General features: G+C 45.3%; 1 protein-coding gene across 1 annotated transcript in view; it reads left to right on the plus strand.

Moving 5' to 3' along the window:
* The window catches only part of ITGA9 (integrin subunit alpha 9), a 362863-nt gene that overhangs the window by 253784 nt on the left and 85738 nt on the right, over window positions 1-23341 (plus strand). Inside the window, exon 19 of the mRNA XM_061127757.1 lies at window positions 22182-22268. Coding sequence (XP_060983740.1) covers window positions 22182-22268 — 87 coding nt within the window. The remainder of the gene's footprint in view (window positions 1-22181; window positions 22269-23341) is intronic.

Raw genomic sequence — 23341 nt, forward strand, 5'->3', positions numbered from 1 at the left:
ATTGGCACACAGGCCCAGCTCCCAACCAGTTCCTCCTGGAGCAAGTTTTCCTGTGGTGCCTGCGTGTCTCTACTCTGGATCCTGCAGAGCTGGCAGTAACTGCATCCTTGAGCTTTCCTCTCTGGAATTAATTTGTCCCCGAGTGAACTCTAAATAAAAGGAAGATCACACATGAAAGCTTTGTCCTTAAGTGGGGATTGGAAGGTAGAAGTAGCACAATCCTTCCTGTTTTAACATATACCTGATGAACATTGGACATATGGAAGAAGAGATGCTGGTGGACACAGTAGGTCTGAAGCTCTTTTAGGCCCCCCGAAAGTCAGTAGGTTAGATTGTATCATTTAACGGCTAGAATCCTGTGACATGTTTTGATTTCCTGGTGTACAGTGGGGTGATGCTGTGATTTTCATGGGATAAAAACCCTTATTTTTGTTTTGTTTTGCCCTAAATAAGTCAAAGACAAGTTCTACCAATAAGAGTCTGAATGAATCATATAGACTCCTTTGTTTGCATGATTTAGAGCTAGATCTTGGGGAGATAACCACGAATGTATACCCTAAAGGTGTGAAAGTGAAGTGAAAGTTGCTCAGTTGTGTCCCACCCTTTGCAACCCCCACAAACTGTATAGCTCTTGGAATTCTCTAGGCCAGAATACTGGAGTGAGTAGCCTTTCCCTTCTCCAGGGGAGCTTCCCAACCCAGGGATCAAACCCAGGTCTCCCACATTGCAGGCAGATTCCTTACCAACTGAGCTATCAGGGAAGCCCTAAAGGTATAAGGGAACTAAATTTACATAGCAGAAAGTAGGTTCTTAGAAGATGTAAATGGCAGCTGGCTCAATCATGAGTAGGGTGAGGATGCCATTTGTTCATTCAGCAGATATAAATTATGTTATTGACACGTATTAGGCACAGGAGATACATGAGCAAAACAGACATAGGCCCTGCCCTCAGTCTGCTTCCAGTGCTTTGGGACTCGATGTCTGCTGAACTCTTTATAAAATTGACTGTAACTGTGGTGAGTGGAACACACTGGGTGCCATGGGAGGTTTCCCAGAGGCCCTGTGGACGGTTTTTAGGAAGAGCAAACATGCTGGGACCAAAAGGAGCATAGGTCACTACAGGAAAGTTCTGTGTGCCTGCATGGAGTGAGTATGTGAGATGAGGGGCAGAGGCAAGACGGAAGCACTAGGCAGGCCCACAGGAAGATGTCCACACTCAAATGCAGGGAAGACTATTGTGCAAGTATTTCAGCCTCTGATTTGCCTTAATGCTGGAACCTCCAAATTTGTTTATAAAATGCCATGTTTATGCACTTATTTATTATAAAGCTTTAGTCTAATAAATCTGAGAAATACAGGGTATACATTTATTATTTCTCCTTACTTTAGAATGGAAACCATAAAAAAAAAAAAAACTGTCCTTATTGAAGACAGACTTTTTTCCCCACAAAAAAAGTGATCAGAATTGTCATCATAAAAGAACCATTTACACATTTGGTCACTGCTGTTGGTCATTAGCTAGTTGATGGTTCCTAGCTTTAAATCTGAACTTGTCATAGAAGGATGGAAGCTCAGGCTATTAAAGTCCAGAAAGGTTACTTTTCACAGATGGGACAAGCCCCTGGAGGAGATGGCCTTCTGAAAATCACAGAACCAAAGAGCATATGGATTTTTTGGTGCTTGTTTAAGAAACCCAAGTCTAAATTCAGCATAATTCCTTCTTTCTTCAGCTTCTCTGAAAGTGCACCTGGTGCATAAGAACCCTGACCCCCCCAGCCCTTGTTTCCCAGGCCAGGGTTATGCTGTGTGTTCCATGACCCCTCTACCTGTGCTTGGCATCAGCTTTCAGCCAGTTTCCGCGTGCAGTATTAGTTTTGGCTTTGGAAAATTAGATTTCTTTTACTTGGCTGGAAGTATATAGCAACCATTTTTCTTTTGCTTGTGCCTCATGAGTTAATCAGGCACTGAGAGGAAAGAGCCTGCCTGGTGAGCATCTGGACTCTTTTAAAGCCACAGTTCACCCAGGTTTCGTGTGAACTGGCTTGCTCTTCAGAAAGGATGGCGTGATCTAGCAGCACCAGGGCCTGTGGGGTATTTTCCTTTTCCGAAGTCATTTGTTTATTCTCTTCCAAATGGGGTCTTAAGGATGGAGGCAACAGAAAATGAGAAGATTGACTGATGGGCCCACAATTTCCATGGAATGGGCTAGCCATCAGAGTGGAAATGTAGGCTGGAGATTAAGACTAGAGGAAGTTTGGGTTTGCAGAGCAAGAACCCAGGCAGGTCAGTTTCTTAACATCTTGCTCTGCTTCCCCCTGCACGCATACTGGCCTATATCAGAAAGGCCATTTGTCCTTGACAACTTTGCCTGCTAGCCCTTCAAGATGTCAGGAGGCCTCTTCCCCATCAGCTCCCTCTGGGATCTCCCTCTCAGCTTCAGTTGAACTGTAGGGCCTTCAGATTCAGATTTTTCCCAAAGTGCTGTTTTTCAGACCACTTCTTTTCCTGAGATTTACTAGCCACAGGCCACTGTCACCTGCCACTTGCAAAGCCTGAAATGAGGATGTGGGTGCAGGTGGTTTATTGAAGCAGGAGCCCAGGAACCAGGAAGGACAGAAGAAGAGTGTGTGTGGTTTTAGGTCACTTCTGGAGGTGCCTGGACCTTTTGAGAAGCATAGTCACCCATAGATATCCATTGACAGATGAATGGATAGAGAAGTTTTGGTACATGTATATAGTGGAATATTACTCAGCCATAAAAAGGAACAAATTTGAGTCAGTTCTAGTGAGGTGGACGAACCTAAAGCCTGTTAAAGGAGTGAAGTCAGTCAGAAAGAGAAAAAACAAATATCATACATTAATGCATATATATGGAATCTAGAAAAATGGTACTGATGAACCTATTTGCAGGGCAGGAATAGGGAGACAGACATAGAGAACAGACTTGTGGACACAGTGGGGGAAGAAGAGGATGAGACGAATTGATAGAATAACATTGAAACATACATATTACCATATGTAAAACAGATAGCTAGTGGGAAGTTGCTATATAACACAGGAAGCCCAACCCAGTGCTCTGTGACAACTTAGAAGGGTAGGAGGTAGGAGGGAGGTTCAAGAGGGAAGGGATGTATGTATACTTACGGCTGATTCACGTTACTGTATGGCAGAAACCAACACAACTTGTAAAGCAATTATTCTCCAGTTAAAAATAAATTTTAAAAAGTCACCCAGAAATGTTAGCTGGAAGACAGGAGAGTGGAACATCTATTCATAGGCTCCTATTGCCAGCCAGTTGAGGGTTGCCTATGAAGGAGTGGGTTATCCTGTCCTGGCATGGTGTGTAGTTGAGAATGAGGGCCATGAAACTGACCCCCACACCAGAGCTGGAATCAGAGTTGGGCCAGGAAGAAACAACACAGGGCATCTGAAACATTTGCAAAATCCATTTCTGCCTCAATCCCAGCCCAGGCTCCCATAGCCCGAGTTCAGCCCCTAATTGCTTTCTGCCATTTGAACAAAAGCACTGGTCAACTCTTCTCTTGGCCATAATCAGTTGCCTGAGATTTCCCATGAGCCAAAAGGGAGGACAGTCAGTATTCTAAGTAGAAGTGAACCATTAAGAGTTTGTGTTTTGGAGAGAAGAGAGTTGGTGTTTGAATATAAACCTTTGCTCTCCCTGACCTATTCTTGACACTGGGTATACATTAAGAAAAATAAAGTATGAAAAAGTCTGGAAAATTATGACATTTAAACTATACTGTACAAGAGACTTTATTTGGACCTAAACAAATAAAATACAGACTTCAAGAAAGGTAAAAAAAGGAGCTGATTACTTTACCCATGGCTTCCTTGTTTACAAAAACATTACTACAGAAAATTTTAAAACCATCTTAATGGAGGTCACTGCAATTCAGGTCCAAAGCTCAATGTGCTCCAACAATTTACAGATATTTAGTTCAGGAACAATTCTACAAACGAGTTATTTTCTGTTTAGGTGGAGTCTCTGGGAGTGGCTGCACCGTCAGCAGATGAGGGGAACAATTTCTTTGAAGGAATTTATGAAACACCTCTCTTGTTTTTATTACATCTGTGTTCTTATAGTTCTTTCTGTTTGCAATGCCCTCGAGTGCTTTAAAAGTTCGGGGACAATAAATAAAATTGATGGCCATTTTTGGTCATCTGTCTTCTGAGTTGATAATGTTTTTCTATGTTCGGAGGTTCATTCCTCAGCCCCGAGGGGATGCAAGTACAGAGTGAACGAGGTGATGCCAGGGCTTCTTGTGCACATTCCACATCTCCCAGAGTCACAAGTCTTCCCTCCTTACTGGTCAACGGGCTCAATGGTACAATCCCACCACTCACAGCCTGGTGAAATCCATGCTGTCATTATGCAGTTATTTTCTTACTCCTTTTCTCTCTAATCTTTCTGTTTTCACCTTTGGATTTTGATTCACCTTTGGTTCTTCCTCTTTTTAGAGTTTAACCAACAAAGAAGGGTCAACCTTAGCTTCTTACAAAGTGGAGTGTGGACAAGCGGGGCCCTTCCTTGGCTCCCTGGCATGGGCTCTGCATGGGTGACCACCCTGGCGTGACTACCCCTTCCTGACCACTTCCCTGTTGGCTCCACTGGGGTTAGGTCACTTGCAGGTGCCCTCACTTACTCTTCACAGCAACTCTGCACCCATCACTGTAACAAACCACCCCAAAATGTAGCAGCTTCACACAGCTACCATTTCATATTTCTTGTGACCCTCGGAGCAGTTATTCAGCTCTTGGCCTGGCTCGGCTGACCTTGGCTGACCTCCCTCAGGCATCTTCAGTGAGCTGGGGGGTCAGCTGTTGTTTGGGCTAGTGGGAGCAATGGAGCTCAGAGGCTCCCATCGTCCAGCAGGTGAGCTCGGGCTCCTGTGGCTTCAGCAAGAGTTCAAGAGAATGGATAGAAATTCCAAGGCCTCCTGAGATGAGAGTCGGAACAGGCATGGTATCTCTTCTGCAGCATTTAGTGGGCCAAAGCAAGTCATCTGGGAGATCTTGGGAGATCTTGTCATCTTCATGCTTCACCTTCCTCTGAGAATCCAGTAGGGTGGAGCTAGAGCAAGGTTTCGGCAAACCTGGGGTGGAGAGCGAGAATCCAGTGTTTCTAAAGAATCACCCTACTCCCTTGAGAGAACTTCCATTCTAATAGAGGGAGGAGAAAAGGATTCCACCTTTCTTGTGAGAGAGAAAACCACGTACAGGGTTGTACCTACTGTTCTGAGTTGATTCTCACAGATGTTCAGCCCAAGACAGTGCTGGGGAGGACAGGAACCCCCTCCCCACTCCCTGCTGTGTGCAAGAGCTGCAGTAGGCATCATCACTGGCACCATCTCAGGGACACTCATGATGACCCAGCAGAAGTACAATGACCCTCTTCATTTTACAGAGGCAGAAATGTAGCAGGAAGACTGTGATTTGCTTCAAGTCACAAAGCTAGTGAGTGGCAGGTCTGGGACCAGACGCACCCCCCCCCACCCCACCCCACATCTGTCTTGTGGCAGTTACCATCTTAACTCGTAATTAAGGACAGAGCTTGATCCTGACGCCAGTGAACTAGCAATCCTGTCAAGAAATAAATGTCCTCCCCACCTGCACGAAAGTAGTTTACAATAAAGGATAGTGTTGGTGGATTAGCTCATGAGTGTGGTTCATGTGGGAGGGAGTCTGGGTGAGCAGACCTTTCCCTGGACAATGGGAGGAGGTGGCTCCCCAGAGGAAACTTGGGGCAGGGAGTCATCAGAAACCTGAATGGATATATAAGTGGCAGGAAATGGATGTCTTCTCCAGCCTCGTTACCCAACTTACCAAAGTAGAAGCTGGACTCAGGCAAGTGACTTGTACTGAGTCTCCCAGCTGGCAGTAGCTGATGGATCCTAATTCTTCAGCCTTGCCCAGGCTGATGGAGGAAGAGATCTCTCCACCCCAGTCCTGATGCCCAAGTGCTCTGTGGCCATCTTAAGTGTCTACTTTGAACTCCGAGACATGACCAAGGGCTCTAGAAGAGACTGGGACAAAAGGCCATTGGTTGGAGCTTGTAGCGTGGGATGATGACCCCCCTCACACACACATACAATGGGGTAGACAGAATTTACAGTTAGGAAAACCTCTTCTCAGAAACCCTTGAGAGACCTCAGCCCCTTGGACAACAACACTGGGATCTTTTGTCGTCTCCAAGTTCATGTGACTTTCCTTTTCACCCTTTAGAGCTGCTTGGTCATAAGATTTAAAGCCAGAATTCTTTTCCCACGTGTCATTCTCCATCTGAGTTTCATCTGCTGAGGAGATGCAGAGCTGGTGCTCACGACACAGGGCCTCCCTCTTCCATGGCTCCTTATCTAGAAGGTTCTAGCTGAAGGGGCTGCCTGTTGTCTCCAAACACAGAGGAGAGCAGTGGATTGAGCCTCAGATGGAGGAGGGAGAAGGGTCTCAAATTCAGAAGACGAGAAGCAAGCTCTCTCCCCAAATAAGCAGGAAGCCTGAGCTGTGAGTTGAGATTGTTGGCACGGGGAGGGGTCCAGGGGTGCTTCCACACGTCTTCATGAGGTCACTGGAACAGGGCAGGAAATCTGAACCTTGTGCCAAAGAAAACTCTCTTTGCTCTTTATAAAAAGCCTGTTGAGCTTTGCTCACAAGGATTGGGACTCTCAGATGGGCACACTGGCTTCCAGCAAGGGGTCTCGCAGTCATTACTGAAGGCCTGGGGCCACTCCACTTGTGGTCACACTGCTGTTTCTGTTCTGGGCTAAGGATGGGCCTTGGATCCTGGAGCCGATGAGACAACATCTGACCTTTTTATTTCTGGTTGGGAAATCCCGCACAGACCAGAGTCTGTTTCATGGTTTAAACTGCCGTCTGTGAAATGCTTCACTCCTCAGCAGGAACTCTGCATGGGGTCACAGGCTTTGTGCAGCTTGCTCAGCGCCAGCTGTGCCCAGGGCAGGGTGGCCACCATCCAGACGGTCACAGGGACACAGCCTGGAGCAGAGGAAATGCAGGGGCTGGGGGGCTGAGCTGACCTGGGTTTGAATCCCACTTCAGCTGCCTACTAGCTGCACACATTTTGACAAGTTAGCTCAACTTCTCAAAGCTTCATTTTCCTCCTCTGTAAAGTGGAGAGTACGAGACCTACTTACAGTGTCAGGATTAATTAAGATGGTACTTCAAAGGCCAGTCATGGAGAAGGCAATCTGTAAATGTTTGTCCATTTCCTCCTCCCGTTTTAGTTCCTCTTTAGCATTTCCTCACCATAGCATCACTAAGAAGTTCATTTTCTAGCCCCATTTTGCAAGATGGAAGTTGGGGGCAACCTGGAGAAAGGTGACATCTGGGTGACACAGTGACAGTTGGTGGCTGTGAAGGGTTCCCATACACCAGTGGCAGGGGCCCTGCAGACCTCACAGCATCACCAGAGGGGACCACTCGGGTGTCCCCTGGCTCAGCAGACCAAGCCCCACTCTCACTTGTTATATTGTCCTCCGTGGTAGGTCCTGCCTGGGCCCAATGCTTCTAAAGATCTACATCAGTGCTCTCCAAGTGTGGTCGACTGACATCAGCATCCATGTCATCTGGAACTTGATTAGAAAAGCACATTCATGGGCCCTTCCCCAGACCTGCTGAATCAGAAACTCTGGGAGTGAATCCCCGCAGAGTGCTTCTTAACATACCTGCAGGTGTCTCTAATGCATGACAGACTCTGAGACCTAGTCAAGTTATGGCAAAGCAAAGGAAATACTGCCAACATGCACCCTCAGGCTTCTTTGCAGACTGGCATCTGTGAGGCAGCACAGGCTCTGCTTAGACTGCCAATGTAAATTCTAGCTCTACCGTGTGGCTGCTGTGTGACCTCGGATGAGTTACTTTACCCGCCTGGGCCTCCGAATCCCAATCTGCAAAATGGATGAAGTAATACTTACCTTGCAGGGTGGCTTAGAAGCGTAAATCAGTTCATCCTCACAAATTGCTCGAAGCAATGACTTCCATGTGGCCCAAGTTCAATACATATTAGTTCTGTCTTCTTAGTTTTCAAGCAGCCCAGCCAGGCTGAGGGTCTTATTCTGGAGGTGGTTTAAGGCCTACAGGTTTGCCAGCAACTGTAGGTGGCTGAACAAAGAAAACACTTGAAAAGTCCCTCTCTGGAGCCTAATAGCATCAACAACCACTGTGGTGGCAGCCAACATAGTAACTCATTCAATCCTTATAGTGAGATTATTAGGTAAGAAATTGCTATCTGTATTTTTGTGGGCAAGGGGGGTGCAGAATAACTTAAGGCATCACTTGTAGGTGGCAGAACTAAGAGTTGAACCTAAATTGGTTTGAAAAAAAAAAAAAATCAGGATCACAAGTTGAGGTGTTTCCAGGGCCCCCATTCTTTCCCCTGGGAAGTTCTATAAAGAAGAAAGCAGCTTTCACTCACCATTCAGGACCCCTGCCTGCAGCCTGGCATGAACAACAAGGGAGACATCCTTCCCAGATGAACCATGAGAAAATGCTGAGGAGCAATAATTAAATGAATCCATGTTTAAGAAGCACTTAAGTGAATTAAAATCAATATGTGAGTCATGGGAGTCTGCACAGCCATTTTCACTGGCATTTTTAATATTTGCCAGCTGAAATTCTTTGTTTTAAAAGATCCTGGGTTACTTGGAACTGGCAGTCCCAGGGAAACATTGCCCTGCGTCGTGCATTAGATTGGTTTCCAAGACCCAGGAGGCCATTTGCTCAAAGCCTGAAATGCTCCACTGACACCAGGTTGGTGAGCCCCTACCTGAGGCCCCAACCAAAGAGGGGAGCTGGATGTTTCTGTGATGGTCCCGTACTACTATCTCAGTCTTAGCTTCCTAGAATGAAATCCTGAGACGAGACATCATTTTAAAGTAATTTACTAGCATATGTTCCCAGAAGAACCCACAGAGGGGATAGGGAAGGAAGCCAGCAAAGGTATGATATCAAAGTCCTCAGGGGTGAGAAAAAAAGGTGGGTAACTTGGGCACTCTCCACAGTAGAGGTCATACCTCAGAGGGTACAGGGACAAGGAGCTTGGTTGAGGGTCCCCCGAAACGGGTATGAATTCCCATGCCCTCCCCTCTCTCCAGGTTCACAGGCAAAGAGGAGTCCTGTGGGGGAGAGACACAGAAAATGCTGCTCTATCATTTACTTCTTCAGGCTCAGAGCCCCGGAAGCAAGAAATAAACCAGTCCGTTCTTCTCCCCGCTCGCAAATAAGCCCACTTCGGACACCATCCTAAATTTAGTTCATTCCAACAAGTTCAGAACACACATATCAGGGCTCAAGTCAGTCTTATGAACCTGCAGCCCATCCTTTTTGTTTTTAAAGAACCAGGAAAAAATCATAAATTTTTCATAAACAACTCTAGCGAGTCTGAATTTAAAACCTTACCATTAAAATAACTAAAAGCAACTCCTTCTCTTTGCAAGTCATTTTAAACAGCTAAACAACTAATTGAAAATGTTCAGACCAAATACAGAGAAAACCAAATATCACCCTAGAAAACAAAGACTGTGTCTCTGTTTTGTTCTTGACAATAGGAAGAGGACACATGATTTTAACATTTAAATTGCCAACATCCGTTCGATTGTCGAGAAAACAGGAGAGTTCCAGAAAAACATCTACTTCTGCTTTAATGACTACGCCAATGCCTTTGACTGAGTGGATCACAAGTTGAAAATTCTTCAAGAAATGGGAAACCAGACTGCCTTACCTGCCTCCTGAGAAATCTGTATGCAGATCAAGAAGCAACAGTTAGAACTGGACATGGAACAACAGACTGGTTCCAAATAGGAAAAGGAATTCATCAAGGCTGTATATTGTCACCCTGCTTATTTAACTTATATGCAGAGTACATCATGTGAAATGCTGGGCTGGATGAAGCACAGGCTGAAATCAAGATTACTGGGAGATATATCAATAACCTCAGATATGTAGATATCTGCCTCATGGCAGAAAGCGAAGAAGAACTAAAGAGCCTCTTGATGAAAGTGAAAGAGAAGAGTGAAAAAGTTGGCTTAAAACTCAACATTTAGAAAACTAAGATCATGGCATCCAGTCCCATCACTTCATGGCAAATAGATGGGGAAACAATGGAAACAGTGAGAGACTTTATTGTTTTCTGGGGCTTCAAAATCACTGCAGATGGTGACTGCAGCTATGAAATAAAAGACACTTGCTCCTTGGAAGAAAAGCTATGACCAACCTAGACAGCATATTAAAAAGCAGAAACATTACTTTGCCAACAAAGGTCCATCTAGTCAAAGCTATGGTTTTTCCAGTAGTCATGTATGCATGTGAGAGTTGGACAATGAAGAAAGCTGAGCACTGAAGAATTGATGCTTTTGAACTGTGGTGTTGGAGAAGACTCTTGAGAGTCCCTTGGACTGCAAGGAGATCCAACCAGTCAATTCTAAAGGAGATCAGTCCTGAATATTCATTGGAAGGACTGATGCTGAAGCTGAAGCTCCAATACTTTGGCCACCTGATGTGAAGAACCGACTCACTGGAAAAGACCCTGATGCTGGGAAGGATTGAAGGCAGGAGGAGAAAGCGATGACAGAGGATGAGATGGTTGGATGGCATCACTGACTCGATGGATGTGAGTTTGAGCAAGCTCCCGGAGTTGGTGACGAACAGGGAAACCTGGAGTGCTGCAGTCCATGGGGTCGCAAAGAGTCAGACACTACTGAGTGACTGAACTGAACTGAACTGAACTGATGTTAGTGGGTCCTCTTAATTCAGTGCTGGTAATTGTTGTAGTTGTGCATTGACCCTGGAGGTTCTTGACATCAGGCTTTTTCTTTCTTTCTTTTTTTTAATATACACAGTCTGAGTGAGTGAGTGATAGACTCTCTGCGACCCCATGGACCTTAGCCCGCCAGGTTCCTCTATCCATGGAATTCTCTAGGCAAGAATACTGGAGTGGATTACCATTCCCTTCTCCAGGGGATCTTCCTGACCCAGGGATCAAACCCAGGTCTCCTGTACTGTAGGCAGATTCTTTACCACCTGAGCCACTGGGGAAGCCCAAACAGCATGAATACCTAAGATACAGACTGTGCTCCTGACTCTGCCCTTTTCTTGTAGGCATTCCCTAAAGCTCGAACTCTCAGCTGGTGTGTGTTTCTTAGTTAGATTAGCCGCCAAGGCAGTTATTCTGTGTCTGGTATTTAATAGAAAAGCTTGTTTAGGACAGGGATATGCCTGTGAACCTCCATGCCTGACAGTTGAGGTTAGTCTAAGAGTATCTGTTGAATAAATTAATAACAGAACACAGATCCTGCACCCACTACAAGGACCTGCTCTTGTGCTTTTAGTATCCTAGACAACAGTTCTCGGTTTTCTATGTATATTAATAGGATCATGTCATCTGTATATAATGACTATTGTATGTCTTCTAGTTTGAATACCTATTATTTCTTTTTCTTATCTGATTGCTGTGGCTAAGACTTCCAATACTATGTTGAAGAGAAGTGGTGAGAGTGGGCATCCTTGTCTTGTTCTATATTTTAACAGAAAGGCTTTCTGTTTTTCACTGTTGAGTATTATACTGGCTGTGAGTTTGTCATAAATAGTTTTTATTATGATATGTCCCCTCTATATCCACTTTCATAAGAGTTTTTATCATGAATGGATGTTGAATTTTATCAAATGCTTCATCTGCATCTATTGAGATGATTATGTGGATTTTGCATTTTCTCTGGTTGATGTGGTGTATCATATTGCTTTGCCTACAATGAGTCATTTTTGTGACTCTTGGATGAATCCAACATGATCATGGTGTATGAGCTTTTTTAATGTGCTCTTGGATTCAGTTTGCTAACATTTTGTTAAGAGTTTTGCATCTATATTCGTCAAAAGTATTGGCCTATAATTTTCTTTTTTTGGTTGTGTCTTTGTCTGGTTTTCATATTGGTGATGGTGGTTTCATAGGATTTAGGCAACAGTTCTGAACAAGAGGACCCTCAGCTAGCCTTTGCTGTTTTATGAATGGTATTTTGGGCTATTGTCATAATAACTTTTGACCTGTGTGTTCACATGATGAACTGAATTTTCCTGTGAAGTCAACATGGGTGAGACTTCTGGGAGATAACTCTGTTGGGTTTTGGGTTTCATAATTTAAAGAACTTGTGGGAAAAAAAGAGCATGTATGTGTGTAAAACTGAGTTGCTTTCCTGTACAGAAGAGACTGGCACACCGTTGTAAATTAACTGAACTTCAATTAAAAAAAAAAAAAAAGAACTTGTAGATGTTTTAGTTAAATGAAAAGGAAAGGTAGGGACTTCCCTGGCAGTCCAGTGGTTAAGACTCTGCTTCCACCTCAAGGAGAGCAGGTTCAGTCCCTAGTCAGGAAACTAAGAGTCCCCCATTCTGTGCGGTGTGTCAAACATTAAAAACAATTTTTTAAAGGACAGATGAAGCAATAGTAATAATAATGAAAGTATATAATAATAATGAAATAAGACTAGTGGCAGTGTGGTTGCAGGAAGTGAAGATGCTCTTATTGAGAGAGACTGATTTTAGCCGAGTGCAGTTATTCATCAAAACAGCTTGGTCCTTCTCCCCATCTCCCAGACTGGGAGCATCCCCTGAAGACAGCAAGGACTGTATTATAAAGGCATGTGACCCAATGCAGGACATGGAGACTGCTTGATAAATAATTAAGTGAGGGCATGAACAAAGGAATGTAAGACATAACAGAAAACATACATGTCTCATGCATAAAAATTATTCTACAGAAGCTGTTTCCCGTTTAAGACAAAATAAGAAACACTTGTTGAGTGGATGGATGGGCTTCCTCCAGGGCAGCAGGTGGCAGGCATCCTTGTGGGAGCTGGCCTCTGCCTCTGTAGATAGAGTCCATCTTCTCTGAGTCAGCGTTCTGGGTGCATGGTGGGCAGGGCTCCAGTCTGAGAACTAGTAGACAGGGAGGGCCATAATAAAAGATATTCTGACTTCACCAGAGGTAGAACCCCAGGGAAAGCACTTTTCCCCCTTCTTACTGGGTCTCCATCTCTTAACCTCTAAAATGGCAGTGACCATGCCAGCCCTCGGGGCCGGTGTTCCAAAGGCTGGTATAGAATGTTTGCCTGAGACTCAAAATCCAGATTTCCTGACTCTACTTCTGCTCTAAAGAATCCCACGCTGGAGGTGGGTCCTGCAATCTGCATCTTCAACAAGGATTTTAATGTACTTTCTGAGGGTTCTTAGCTTGGGTGTGTATTGAAACTTCCCAGGGAGCTTTCAGCAAACGCTGGCCCATGCTGTGTGCTCTGATTCAGTGGGTCCACAGCTGGGCTTCCAAGGGGGCTTTTGTTTTTTTTAACAAAGTTTTCCACAAAATCATCAGTCTGTCTAGCACCGTTATACGAATTGCAGAGAAGTGCACCCTCTGGTGGTCCACAGCCTCTTGCCAGGATGCAGGGCTTAGGGAAAGCAGCATGGGCTGGATTTCAGCCCCCCAACCCTCAGGCAGGTCTCTTGTGCAGTGACTAGCCTGCACCACTAGCCCTGCCATGCATGCTGTGTGTGGCTCTCAGGTGCTTCCAGGGCACACCCCAGTTATGAAGCAGTGACAGGTGTAGGCTATTAATAACCTTTGAAGGCTTTCAGGTCTTGCACAGAAATGAAATAGTGTGTTACGATCCATATGGGACAGCTTGTAAACCAGACTGGGGACAGCTGAGAACAGGGCATCCACTAAGAAGCTGTTTTACACTGGCCTAGATAGGAGGAGGTGGGAGCTGATCTGCCACGGTAGCAAGGAAACAGAAAGGAGGGCGGGATCACCCCAAAAGAGGAGGCCAGTCCTTGAAGGAGAGTCCTGAGATGTGTCCAGAGGTGGCTGAGTGGATGTGCCAACCAGAGGGGAGAGTTAGTTAGCCGCCGCTCCCTGTGAGCCCACAGCATGCTGCAGGGGTGCCGCACTGGGGGAGGATCCTCTCAGGCCTCGTCTCTTCTGTGGCCAAGGGGAGTTCCATATCCCTGAACAGCTCTCAACCAAGGAGAGGCAGGTGTTGGCAGAGACATGCCCAGCTTTCTCACCCATTAGGGGTGCATGTCCCCACTCCTTCAGGGAGTACTTGAGGTCACCTCACAACCTACTCAAACCACAGCCCTTGCTCCAGAATCTGCTTTGGGGGCACCCCGACAAGGGACATGTCAATAGGTGGGTCTCCAGCTCCAGAAAAGTCTGTCCTTGCTCAGACAGTAGCCCTCAAATGGCAGCAGCTGTGTCCATCTTTCTCTGGCAGATAGAGAGCACAGGAAGGCGGGCTACATGGGCTACATTCTCTGAGTGGGCGGGTCAGTGATGTAGAGCAGGGCTTCTCAAATGGTCACGTGCACGGAGGTTACCTGGAGATCTCCTTAAAATATAGACGCTAACTCAGTAGGTCTGGGTGGGACCCGAGAAACTTCATTTCTAACAAGCTCCCACGTAATGCTGATGCTGCTGGTCCAAGGACCACACTTTGAGTAGCAAGGCCCTTGGCAGCAAGGTCCTTCTCAAATGAGTCTGAGCCCACAGGAGTGTAAGTGCATGGGTAGGGGGGATGGAACTCTCCACTGTAAGTATGTCCCTAATACCAAGATTCCTGGGTGGGCTTTCAGTAAGTACCCACCATACATTTGACTCCTACAAAACCTTTTCATCCAAACACCACTCATAAACTGTTTTTATGCCACAATGTTAAACTCTCCCCCATCATTTCAGGAGAGGTTGCCACCTTGTAGAGTTTTCAACCAGCCTGTGGGGCAAAGGAAAAGATTGATAGAAAATCAAAATAATTTGATTCATGAGATGGAATTGAACTTTGAATTCTTAGTATGTTGATCAAGAATTTGCAGGCTCTGGGAAATACTTTTTTAAAAAAATCTAGGAATAGAAACAAATTTTTGAAACTCTTAAGAAAAAGTTACTTGTCTCTGTTTAACAGAAAGAAAAACTTCCTGGATGAAAATCAAATACGTTGATTACTTCTTAAACCTTAGAAGACACCTATTTCTGGCCTGTTCACTTTGGGCTTTTCAATTAGAGCTGTTAGATTTATTTGTTTGTTTAGATTCTTGTTTGTTTTCCTGTCAGCCCCAAAAGGGGAAGTCATCAGCATTTGGGAAGGTGTTCTGGTTTGTCTTTATCTTGGAAAATAAAAAGATTTGCTCTCACCAGAGTTAGTGTAATGCACAGGAGGGGCATGTTACAGGAATAAGACAGCTTATTCAAGTCATTTCTAATTTGTATTCTTTTTTTAATGCAAGAATATTTTTACTTGTTTTAAAGCGTCCTAGGGGCTTAGAGGACTGTTTGGGAGGAGCCTTCTCCGTCTCCACTTTGATCAGAAAATCACTCCCAGGGACAGCTGACTTCCCACCGCCTGTGATGGGGACGGGGTTTATTCAAAGTGCACGCTCCAAATTCAATACTCCTTAGCTTCCCAGGGGCATTTGGCTTTAACAGTTATATGGTTCATCTGTCTTAAACATTTGTTTTAACTTTAGCTCCTGCTTGCTTCACTTTTTTAAGCTTGGAAAGAACAAACCCAGGATAATCTGGGCCATTGCTTCCAAACAGGGGTTTAGACAAAATTTTTAAAAGGGACTTGCTTTGTAGTAGTTGCCTTGGCCCGTTCCTCCAAAACCCCCATGTGTGTGGGTAATCACCTCTGTTCTCTCAGACTGTTAGTTGCCAAACCCCATCCGGCAGGAGGCCTGTTACCACTGCCCCAGCCTTGCCAGGCCATCAGCCATGACTGGCATATGTCCCGGCATCCTGTGCGCTTCAGGTTCCCTAAAGGCCGAGCTTGGCTCGTTGGGTTTGTGCTCCCCACCTGCTCAGGCTTAGTTTCTGTGGGTTCTTCAGGGGAAGGAGAAGAGAGACCTTGTCTGTGCCTTGCTTGGTATCCCCCACCTCGGGTCCCCTCCGGCCCATTCTTACATTGGCAGCTAGGAACGCCTGGGCAAGTGCTGTAACTTCTCTGTGTTCCAGTTTCCTGCTTGTAAAATGGGCATAAGAGGAGCTGCCTGGCATGTAACAAGCTATTTCTGAGGCGGGGCCATCTGTGAACTCCATCTTCACGACCGTCAGCACTGGCAGGTCAGCACCAGTCCTATAGCCTGTAGTCCATAGTGAAGTCACTCAGTCGTGTCCAACTCTCTGCAACCCCATGGACTGTAGCCCACCAGGCCCCTCCGTCCATGGGATTTCCCAGGCAAGAGTACTGGAGTGGGTTGCCATTTCCTTCTCCAGGCGATCTTCCTGACTCAGGGATCGAACCCGGGTCTCCTGCATTGCAGGCAGACGCTTTACCGTCTGAGCCCCCAGTCCTATAAGGCTGGTGCTAAGGCTTCACTTTACAGGTGAGAAAGTAGAGACTTGTAGAAAGGCTAGCTCATTTGCCTGACAACACACAGCTATTACATATATGAGCCAGTCATCAAAATTGGGACACTGATGCCAAAGCCTGTGCATTTTCTATGCTGCAAGTCCATGTGCTATACTGCATGGGAGGAATTCCGTGGGCCCTGTCCCAGAGGATTTCCCTCTGGGAATAGCACTGTTTTTTCTGGTGAGGCTCAGGCTTACTCATCCTTGAGTTGAGCCAATAGAATAGAGTATTTCCTGGGAATAAACTCTTTCTATTAACTCACTGGGCCAGGTTACTGAGAACCCCCTCTCACCTTTGAATTCTCAGTTAGAGAATTTGGGATCAAGTGCTTTCAAAATTCACCTGAATTCTCTATTAACTGAGTTAACACAGAGCTTACCAGCTCACAGGGGTCACACCTCGTGTGTCTGGAAGAAAGCATAAAGGTCTCAGAAGAACACCAAACTTCAGTCATAGAACATAAAGGGTCCTCTCAGTTTGACAATCCCACGAGAAAGTGGCAAATGGGAAGTTAAACTTCACACCCGCCCTGGCGCCCAGCATAAGCCCTGACCAGATTTGTGGATTTGCTGCTCCCACAGGGCACCGTATTGGTGGTCAGAGAAAATGACGCTCCAGAATAAAGTCAAATGCTGTGTGATTGGGAGGAAGGAGCCTGAAGGCCTAGGAGGCTCACTAACTTCAAGATCTGATTCTTCCTGCCAACCACACCGCACATTACAAGCAGGGCTGGAGCCTGGCTCCACTGGCCAAGCTCCCGGGGGCCAGGACGGCCGAGGTATGTCTGGAAAAGAGAGGGTTTTTGCCAAGGCAAGCATCTCCCATGCCAGGCAGACCAGCAAATAAGCTACCTCTTGCAGCCCCTTCATCTGAATCCCTGAGGAGCCAAGGCCTGTTTAAGTATTAAGTGCAAACTCAGGAACTACTGAGTGCCCAGTCCTGAGAATACAGAAGCAAATGTTCACAAATCGAGTATGCGTTTATCTCGTGTTCTAAAAAAATATTAATTGATGTTTTTCTGACCCTGAGAGTAATGGGTCTTATTAAAAAAGAAAAAGAAAAATTTAAACTGAATCAATCTCCAGGGAGAAACCTTGATAGCATTTTATGGGATTGGGTGTCCCTGCAAGCCAATGAAAAGTGGGGATTAGGAAAAAGGCTAGTTTTGTGAATCTTCTTAAAATAGGGTCCAAAACTTGATAGTAAAATTTTTTCTTTAAGTTTTGATTGAGATTTTACTTGAAAGATAAAACTAAAGATTGTGAAAATAAGTTTATGTTATTCTGCACTTAACAGCTCTTGTAACAGGGTAATTACAATAGTCAAAGATTTCTTAGACCCAAGGCAAAGGCCTATTTGCTTCATTAGCATGTTTAAAATAGAAGTGCATTAATTTCTGAAACAGAAGAAGTAACTGAGTGCTGGATAGGCAGCTTTTGTTTTTGTTCTGAAATATTTATTTATTTGGCTGTGCCACGTCTTAGTTGTGGCATGTGGGATCTAGTTCTCTGACCAGGGGTTGAACCCAGGCCCCCTGCATTGGGAGCGTGGGGCCTTTTAGCCACTGGACCACCAGGGGAGTCCCTAGATAGGCAGCTTTTGGATGTGACTATTCCTGTTATATCATAAGGTAACATTCTTTACTTCCTATTTTGCCGTTTTTTTGTTTTTTTGTTTTTTTTTTTGAGGACAATCACAAAAAGGTTGTTTTTCATGATGGTATATTTTCCCCCAAAGGCTTCTTTTGATCTTTTAATTTTAAATCCTTATCTTTTGAAACATCTTAAAGTGTTATCATCCAAGGATAATTTTGACTTTTTTAACTGTTGAGTAATTCCATCAGATCTAGATATATCAGAGACTTTAAGTGGTTTGAGCAGTTTCTGTGCATCCCTTTCATTGATTTCATGAAAGCCTGGAGCTTTACAACAAGGTTTCAGTAGATTTCAGTGCATTTGAATTGAGTAATCAGGTTCTACACTGTCTGGCAGTCAGGGACAAAGGGTAGACAGTCCCCTGATCCACATTCCCCATTAGCTGAGAGCTCTTCATCCTAAGTCTTGCAGTAGTGCTGAAGATGAAGTTCTCAAATGTGAGCAATGGTTGGAACATGAAAGGAGTCAGAGCCAAGGAGAAATGTGGTCCCTAGAATCTCTTCATGTACCCCCTGGTGGTTACCAAGTGCCTGGCAGAGGTAATAAGCATTCTCTCCCCAACTAGATCACTATTCCTGATGCTGTCTGAAACCAGGCTTAGTTTAGCCATATCACCCCAAATACATTTTTAAAATTTCCCTGAGACTTCTTGTGCCTACAGGGTACCTGCCTGACTACAGGGAGGGGGCTGGGAGGTCTGGTACCTGGCTTCATAATGACCCTGTTTTTTAAGATCATGGCCCAGGCTGGATCTAAAACTAAAGCAAAGGAGGTGCTGATGGGCTTTAAAGTGAAGTGCTCCCCTAAAGGGGGCAGCCATATAACCTGCAGTTAGAAAGTCTTCCTTTGGTGGGTATGAATTTGAACAACATTCATTAGCATGTGAGGGTTCCCGTTCTGTTGCCTCTCCCCACCTGGGAACAGATGCCCAGCACTTTCCAGAAGCTCTCGGTACCAGCAGCCTCATCTGTAAAGAGTATTGTCTGAGGTCAGGTTCGCTGAAGCAGAACCTGAGATGGGGATTCCTGTGCAAGTGATTTAGTACGGAAATGCTCTTGGGAGAAGAGGAATAAGGGAGCAGCCTAGGGCAGAGGACACAGGCAAACAGGGATGTGCTCTCAGCCTGTTCCAGTGGGGGCTCTGGAACATGAGTCTCACAGCACAGCTGGTCTGACCTTGAGGCAAAGGGGCGGCCTTCTGCACCCATGTCAATCATAGGCTGCAGAGGAAGGATGTTATAACCTCCCAAACAAAGCAGTTCCCATTCAACCAGGGACTGGAAGCCATCTAGCAAAGGGGTTCTGGGTGTAACACCTGCGCCATCTACATGCAGAAGCCCTTGCTCTGAGGGTGGGAGGGGAAGAGGAGGCAATTTCCCTAATTGCTGCAGTGGAGAGTGGAGAATAGAATTAAAACCTTTCAGTCAAGAGGACTTACATAGCCATGGGAGGGCTGGACTGGTGCTGGCAGGCACAGAAGGCTGATCCGTGACATTCCTCCCTGTGACACCATCCAAGAGTGTTTGAGTCATGACAATATGCTGAGCACTCTCATTCCGACAGAAGTCTTTGGTTTTCGCTCTTTTTGCTTATTCTCCACCTCAATATCCAGCTAGAATTTTCATTTCTGTTAGACTGAGTAGGGCGGAAGAGAGACTTGGAATAAGGCAATAAATGCTGGACTAATGTTATTTTCCTGCATTTTTGGAATTAACAAAATTAAGGTAGTTCAGCAACTCTCAGATAATCAGAAGCAGTCTTAGATCAAAGTCAAGTAAACGGAGGGCTCCTCTGTTCCAGAGTAATTTCGGACCTGTATCCTCAGTGCTGATCATGGGAGTCCATGCTTGGGGTCCATTCCAAATCCTGAGTTCCATGTCCATATTATATATGCCAACTTATCACCCATTAGTGTTGGGGCGAGATGGGAGAAGAAAACCTTGGAGGAATAGCTGAAGAAAGGTGATCCTGATAGTGGAAACAACTTAGACAAAAGGTGTGAAAATGATACCAAGAAAAGGGTATTTGTAGAAGAGTGATATATATACTCAGAAAGGTAGGGGCCAATTGGATGCCAGAGTTAAGATTTTGAGCTTTATTCTGTTCACAATGGAGAAAGGCATTTTAAGAAGATTCCTTAAGCAGCCTGTAGAATGGACCAGAGAACGGAGATCTCATAGCAATGGCTCCCAAATCATTGTGGAGCAGAACGCTTACTGTATCACCTAATTGTGTATTGAAAGTGCTTATCTCAGGCCCCACAATCTCAGAGTCTACTCAGAGGCTACTCAATTATCTACTCAGACCACTGGGTGTGGCCCATGAATCTGTATTTTTGAAGAATGCTCCCAAACCAGTTTTAATGCAGGAGGGCCCACCCCCACTGCATGAGAGGTGCGGACTAAGAACATGGAGAACCATCAGGAAACTTTAAAATCACTGAGGTCAGTTATCCCCACTGGATATCTAGACCAGATACTGAAAGATGGGCTGTAGTTTCCTTTTACATTTCTATATCTCCTATCTTTTGCTTCCTTTTATTTGGGCTTGTTTGTATTGCTGTTGTTTTGTTGCTATTTTATAAATAAAGTTTTATTGATATTTAGAAAATGGAGAAAAGTACATAAATCATTAACCAAATTTTCATAATAAACCCCAGCACTTAAAGAACTCCCTTCCACTTACTACCTCCCAATTATTATCTTGACTTCTAATCTCACAGATGAGTTATTTATCTTTTTATTTCCACTTTTTTTGTTTGATCATGTTCATAATACATTAGTATAATCATACGCTGTGTAACCTATAACTAAGTAGGTATTTTATGGTAAGTGCTCACATTTCTTTTTCCTCATTGGACATATAGTGAAAATTTTTATTTCACCCATCTGCCTGGAAATACTGGTCTGAACTGAAAGGTGCAGTTCTTGGGAATGGGAGGAGGAAGCATGGGTGGCATTTCAGAGCCAGAATCTCCACAAGTTGGTTCCTTTTGGTGCCATTGTGGTGTTGGCTGTGCTCATTCCCTCTAGAAGCTCGGGGCTTTCAAAGGGGAAGGAGACAGCTTTTAGAGTCAGCCCAGAACGACTTTGGGGAAGTCACACAGCCTCACTGAACTCCAGTGCCCCAGTTTCTAGACGTTCAGCCAGTGCTAGTTTTGTCCTGTGCCTTCTCCTTTTCCAAAACCTGCAAACACTGTCTCCCCTCAGAAGTCTTGATTTGGCCTCAGTGACTCAGAGAGGCCCTATGGGTTGTGAAGAGCCTCCTGCTTCCCTTTGACCTTGGTTGTAAGCCGTGGGTGCAGATGGAAAGACGGCGGCTCTGCATGGCGCCTCCCCTGGTTTCCTAGTGCCTCTGTCTGTAGAGTCCAGCCCAGGCCGGCGACTCTCGGAACTCCCTCCTGTTCCTTGCCCCCACCCCCAACTCTGGCAAGCCTTGTTGGGGAGATAGCTCAGCCCTCGCTGATTCAGACTGTGAAAAGAATCCCTGTGTTTTCCCTGGTGTGATTTTCTTAGCATTTGTCTTTCCTCAGCTAAGATCTTGAGAGACAGGGTTAGGGTGTGGGCATTGGAGAAGGAAATGGCACCCCACTCCAGTACTCTTGCCTGGAAAATCCCATGGATGGAGGAGCATGGTAGGCTACCGTCCATGGGGTCGCAAAGAGTCAGACATGACTGAGCGAATTCACTTCACTTCACTTCATAGGAGAAAGGGGTCAGAAAGGTCACTTGGATGCCTTTGAATCCAAACCTAAGGAGACATCCAGCTCACAAATGGCCTGGCCCATCTCACTGGGAGAACATCAGGGTTCGGAACCAAAGGGTTGGTTAAGAATAAAGAGTGGTTTTGTCCTCTGCACTTGTCTTCCCAGGGAACCTCTGGCAAAGGAGTGGGGAGGTGTGCAGTCAGAGGAGGACGAGGGACTTGGCCTGGCAGGGGTTCCTCATTCCAGTACAGCCAAGTGACCGTTGTCTGAGAACCTTCCCAGAGAAGAACCGTGTCTGCTAAAGTCTGGATTTGCCTGCCTGGGACTCCTTCCACACACAACTGTCTTGGTGCATCCAGCCCATCTGTTGACGCTTTTTGTCTTTCAGGAGGAAATGGGCATTTCCTGTGAACTGCTAGAATTGGACTTCCTCAAATGCAGTGTGGGATTTCCTTTCATGAGGTCAAAGTCAAAGGTAAGGGGCAGGGACGGGACACTTCCTTGGCAGCAGCCTCCAGCCCAGCCCATCAGCCACTGACTCTGCCAGCTGCCTCCCTGAGGTTTCCTCCACACCCCTGCCTCCCACAGCAGCCGGGGTGGCCAGCCGAGTCCTGCCTGGGCCCGGCCAGCCACGTCGATGACCATCTCTAAGTCCACTCCAGGGTGGTTGTGGACATGTGGTCTTTCCCCGTGGTCCACATGACGTACCTCAAATGTGAGACACACACGATGGCCTTTGTACTTTGTCGAGCACCATCTGGTTGGCCTAACATATTTTTTTTTGGGACATCGCATGCCACTTTGAGTCCCTGAGACCACTTAGGAGAAGATGTAGTCCTGGCTAGTGATCTATAGTCTTGGCTGCCACTCCTCTGGGCACTCACAATTGTTTTTTGAAGAGACCTCTTAAAATTCTTAAAACATACATAATCATTTATTCAGAAGAATTCAAGAAATTACAATCACTTTGGCATTTATAAGGAGCCAAATTTTCTAAGTTCAAACAATAATATGGTTTAGCTGATTCGGAGATTCATGGAGCATTCTAGTATGTGGCATCATTTTAAAAAGATGCAAACATGTAGAAGATGTGATTTTTGGAGGCAAAACTAGACCCTAAAAGACCAAGCAGGGCTGCATTTTAAAATGGAGGCTGTTTTCTTTGTTATGATTTGAAGGAAATTTTATGTTCCTTTGTCTACCTTTCTCCTCCACTTAAAAAAGAAAGTTTAATCCTTTTATCCTGCCTATATCATGAAATTGGGTCATTTTAATCTCTAAGGCCTTTTGTTCCCAATGTATACTAGCTGTTTTACAAACCAGTTGTTAAAACGTTCTTGTAGGAAGGTTTGCTCATTTCTTAGCAAATCTCTTGAACCCCTCAGTCTTGTTGAATGTGCCCACTCCGATCTACAGTGGTTGTTATCTCTGTGATTCCTCAGCCCTTTTCTGGCTCTGACCCTCATTCTGTTCACATTCATCCCAGGAGAAGGGAAACCTCAAGAGGCGGCTTAGAAAAAGCTGGCAGAATTTGGGCCAAGTCCCATG

The sequence above is a fragment of the Dama dama genome, chromosome 24 (assembly GCF_033118175.1).
Source record: "Dama dama isolate Ldn47 chromosome 24, ASM3311817v1, whole genome shotgun sequence".
Classification (NCBI taxonomy): Eukaryota; Metazoa; Chordata; class Mammalia; order Artiodactyla; family Cervidae; genus Dama; species Dama dama.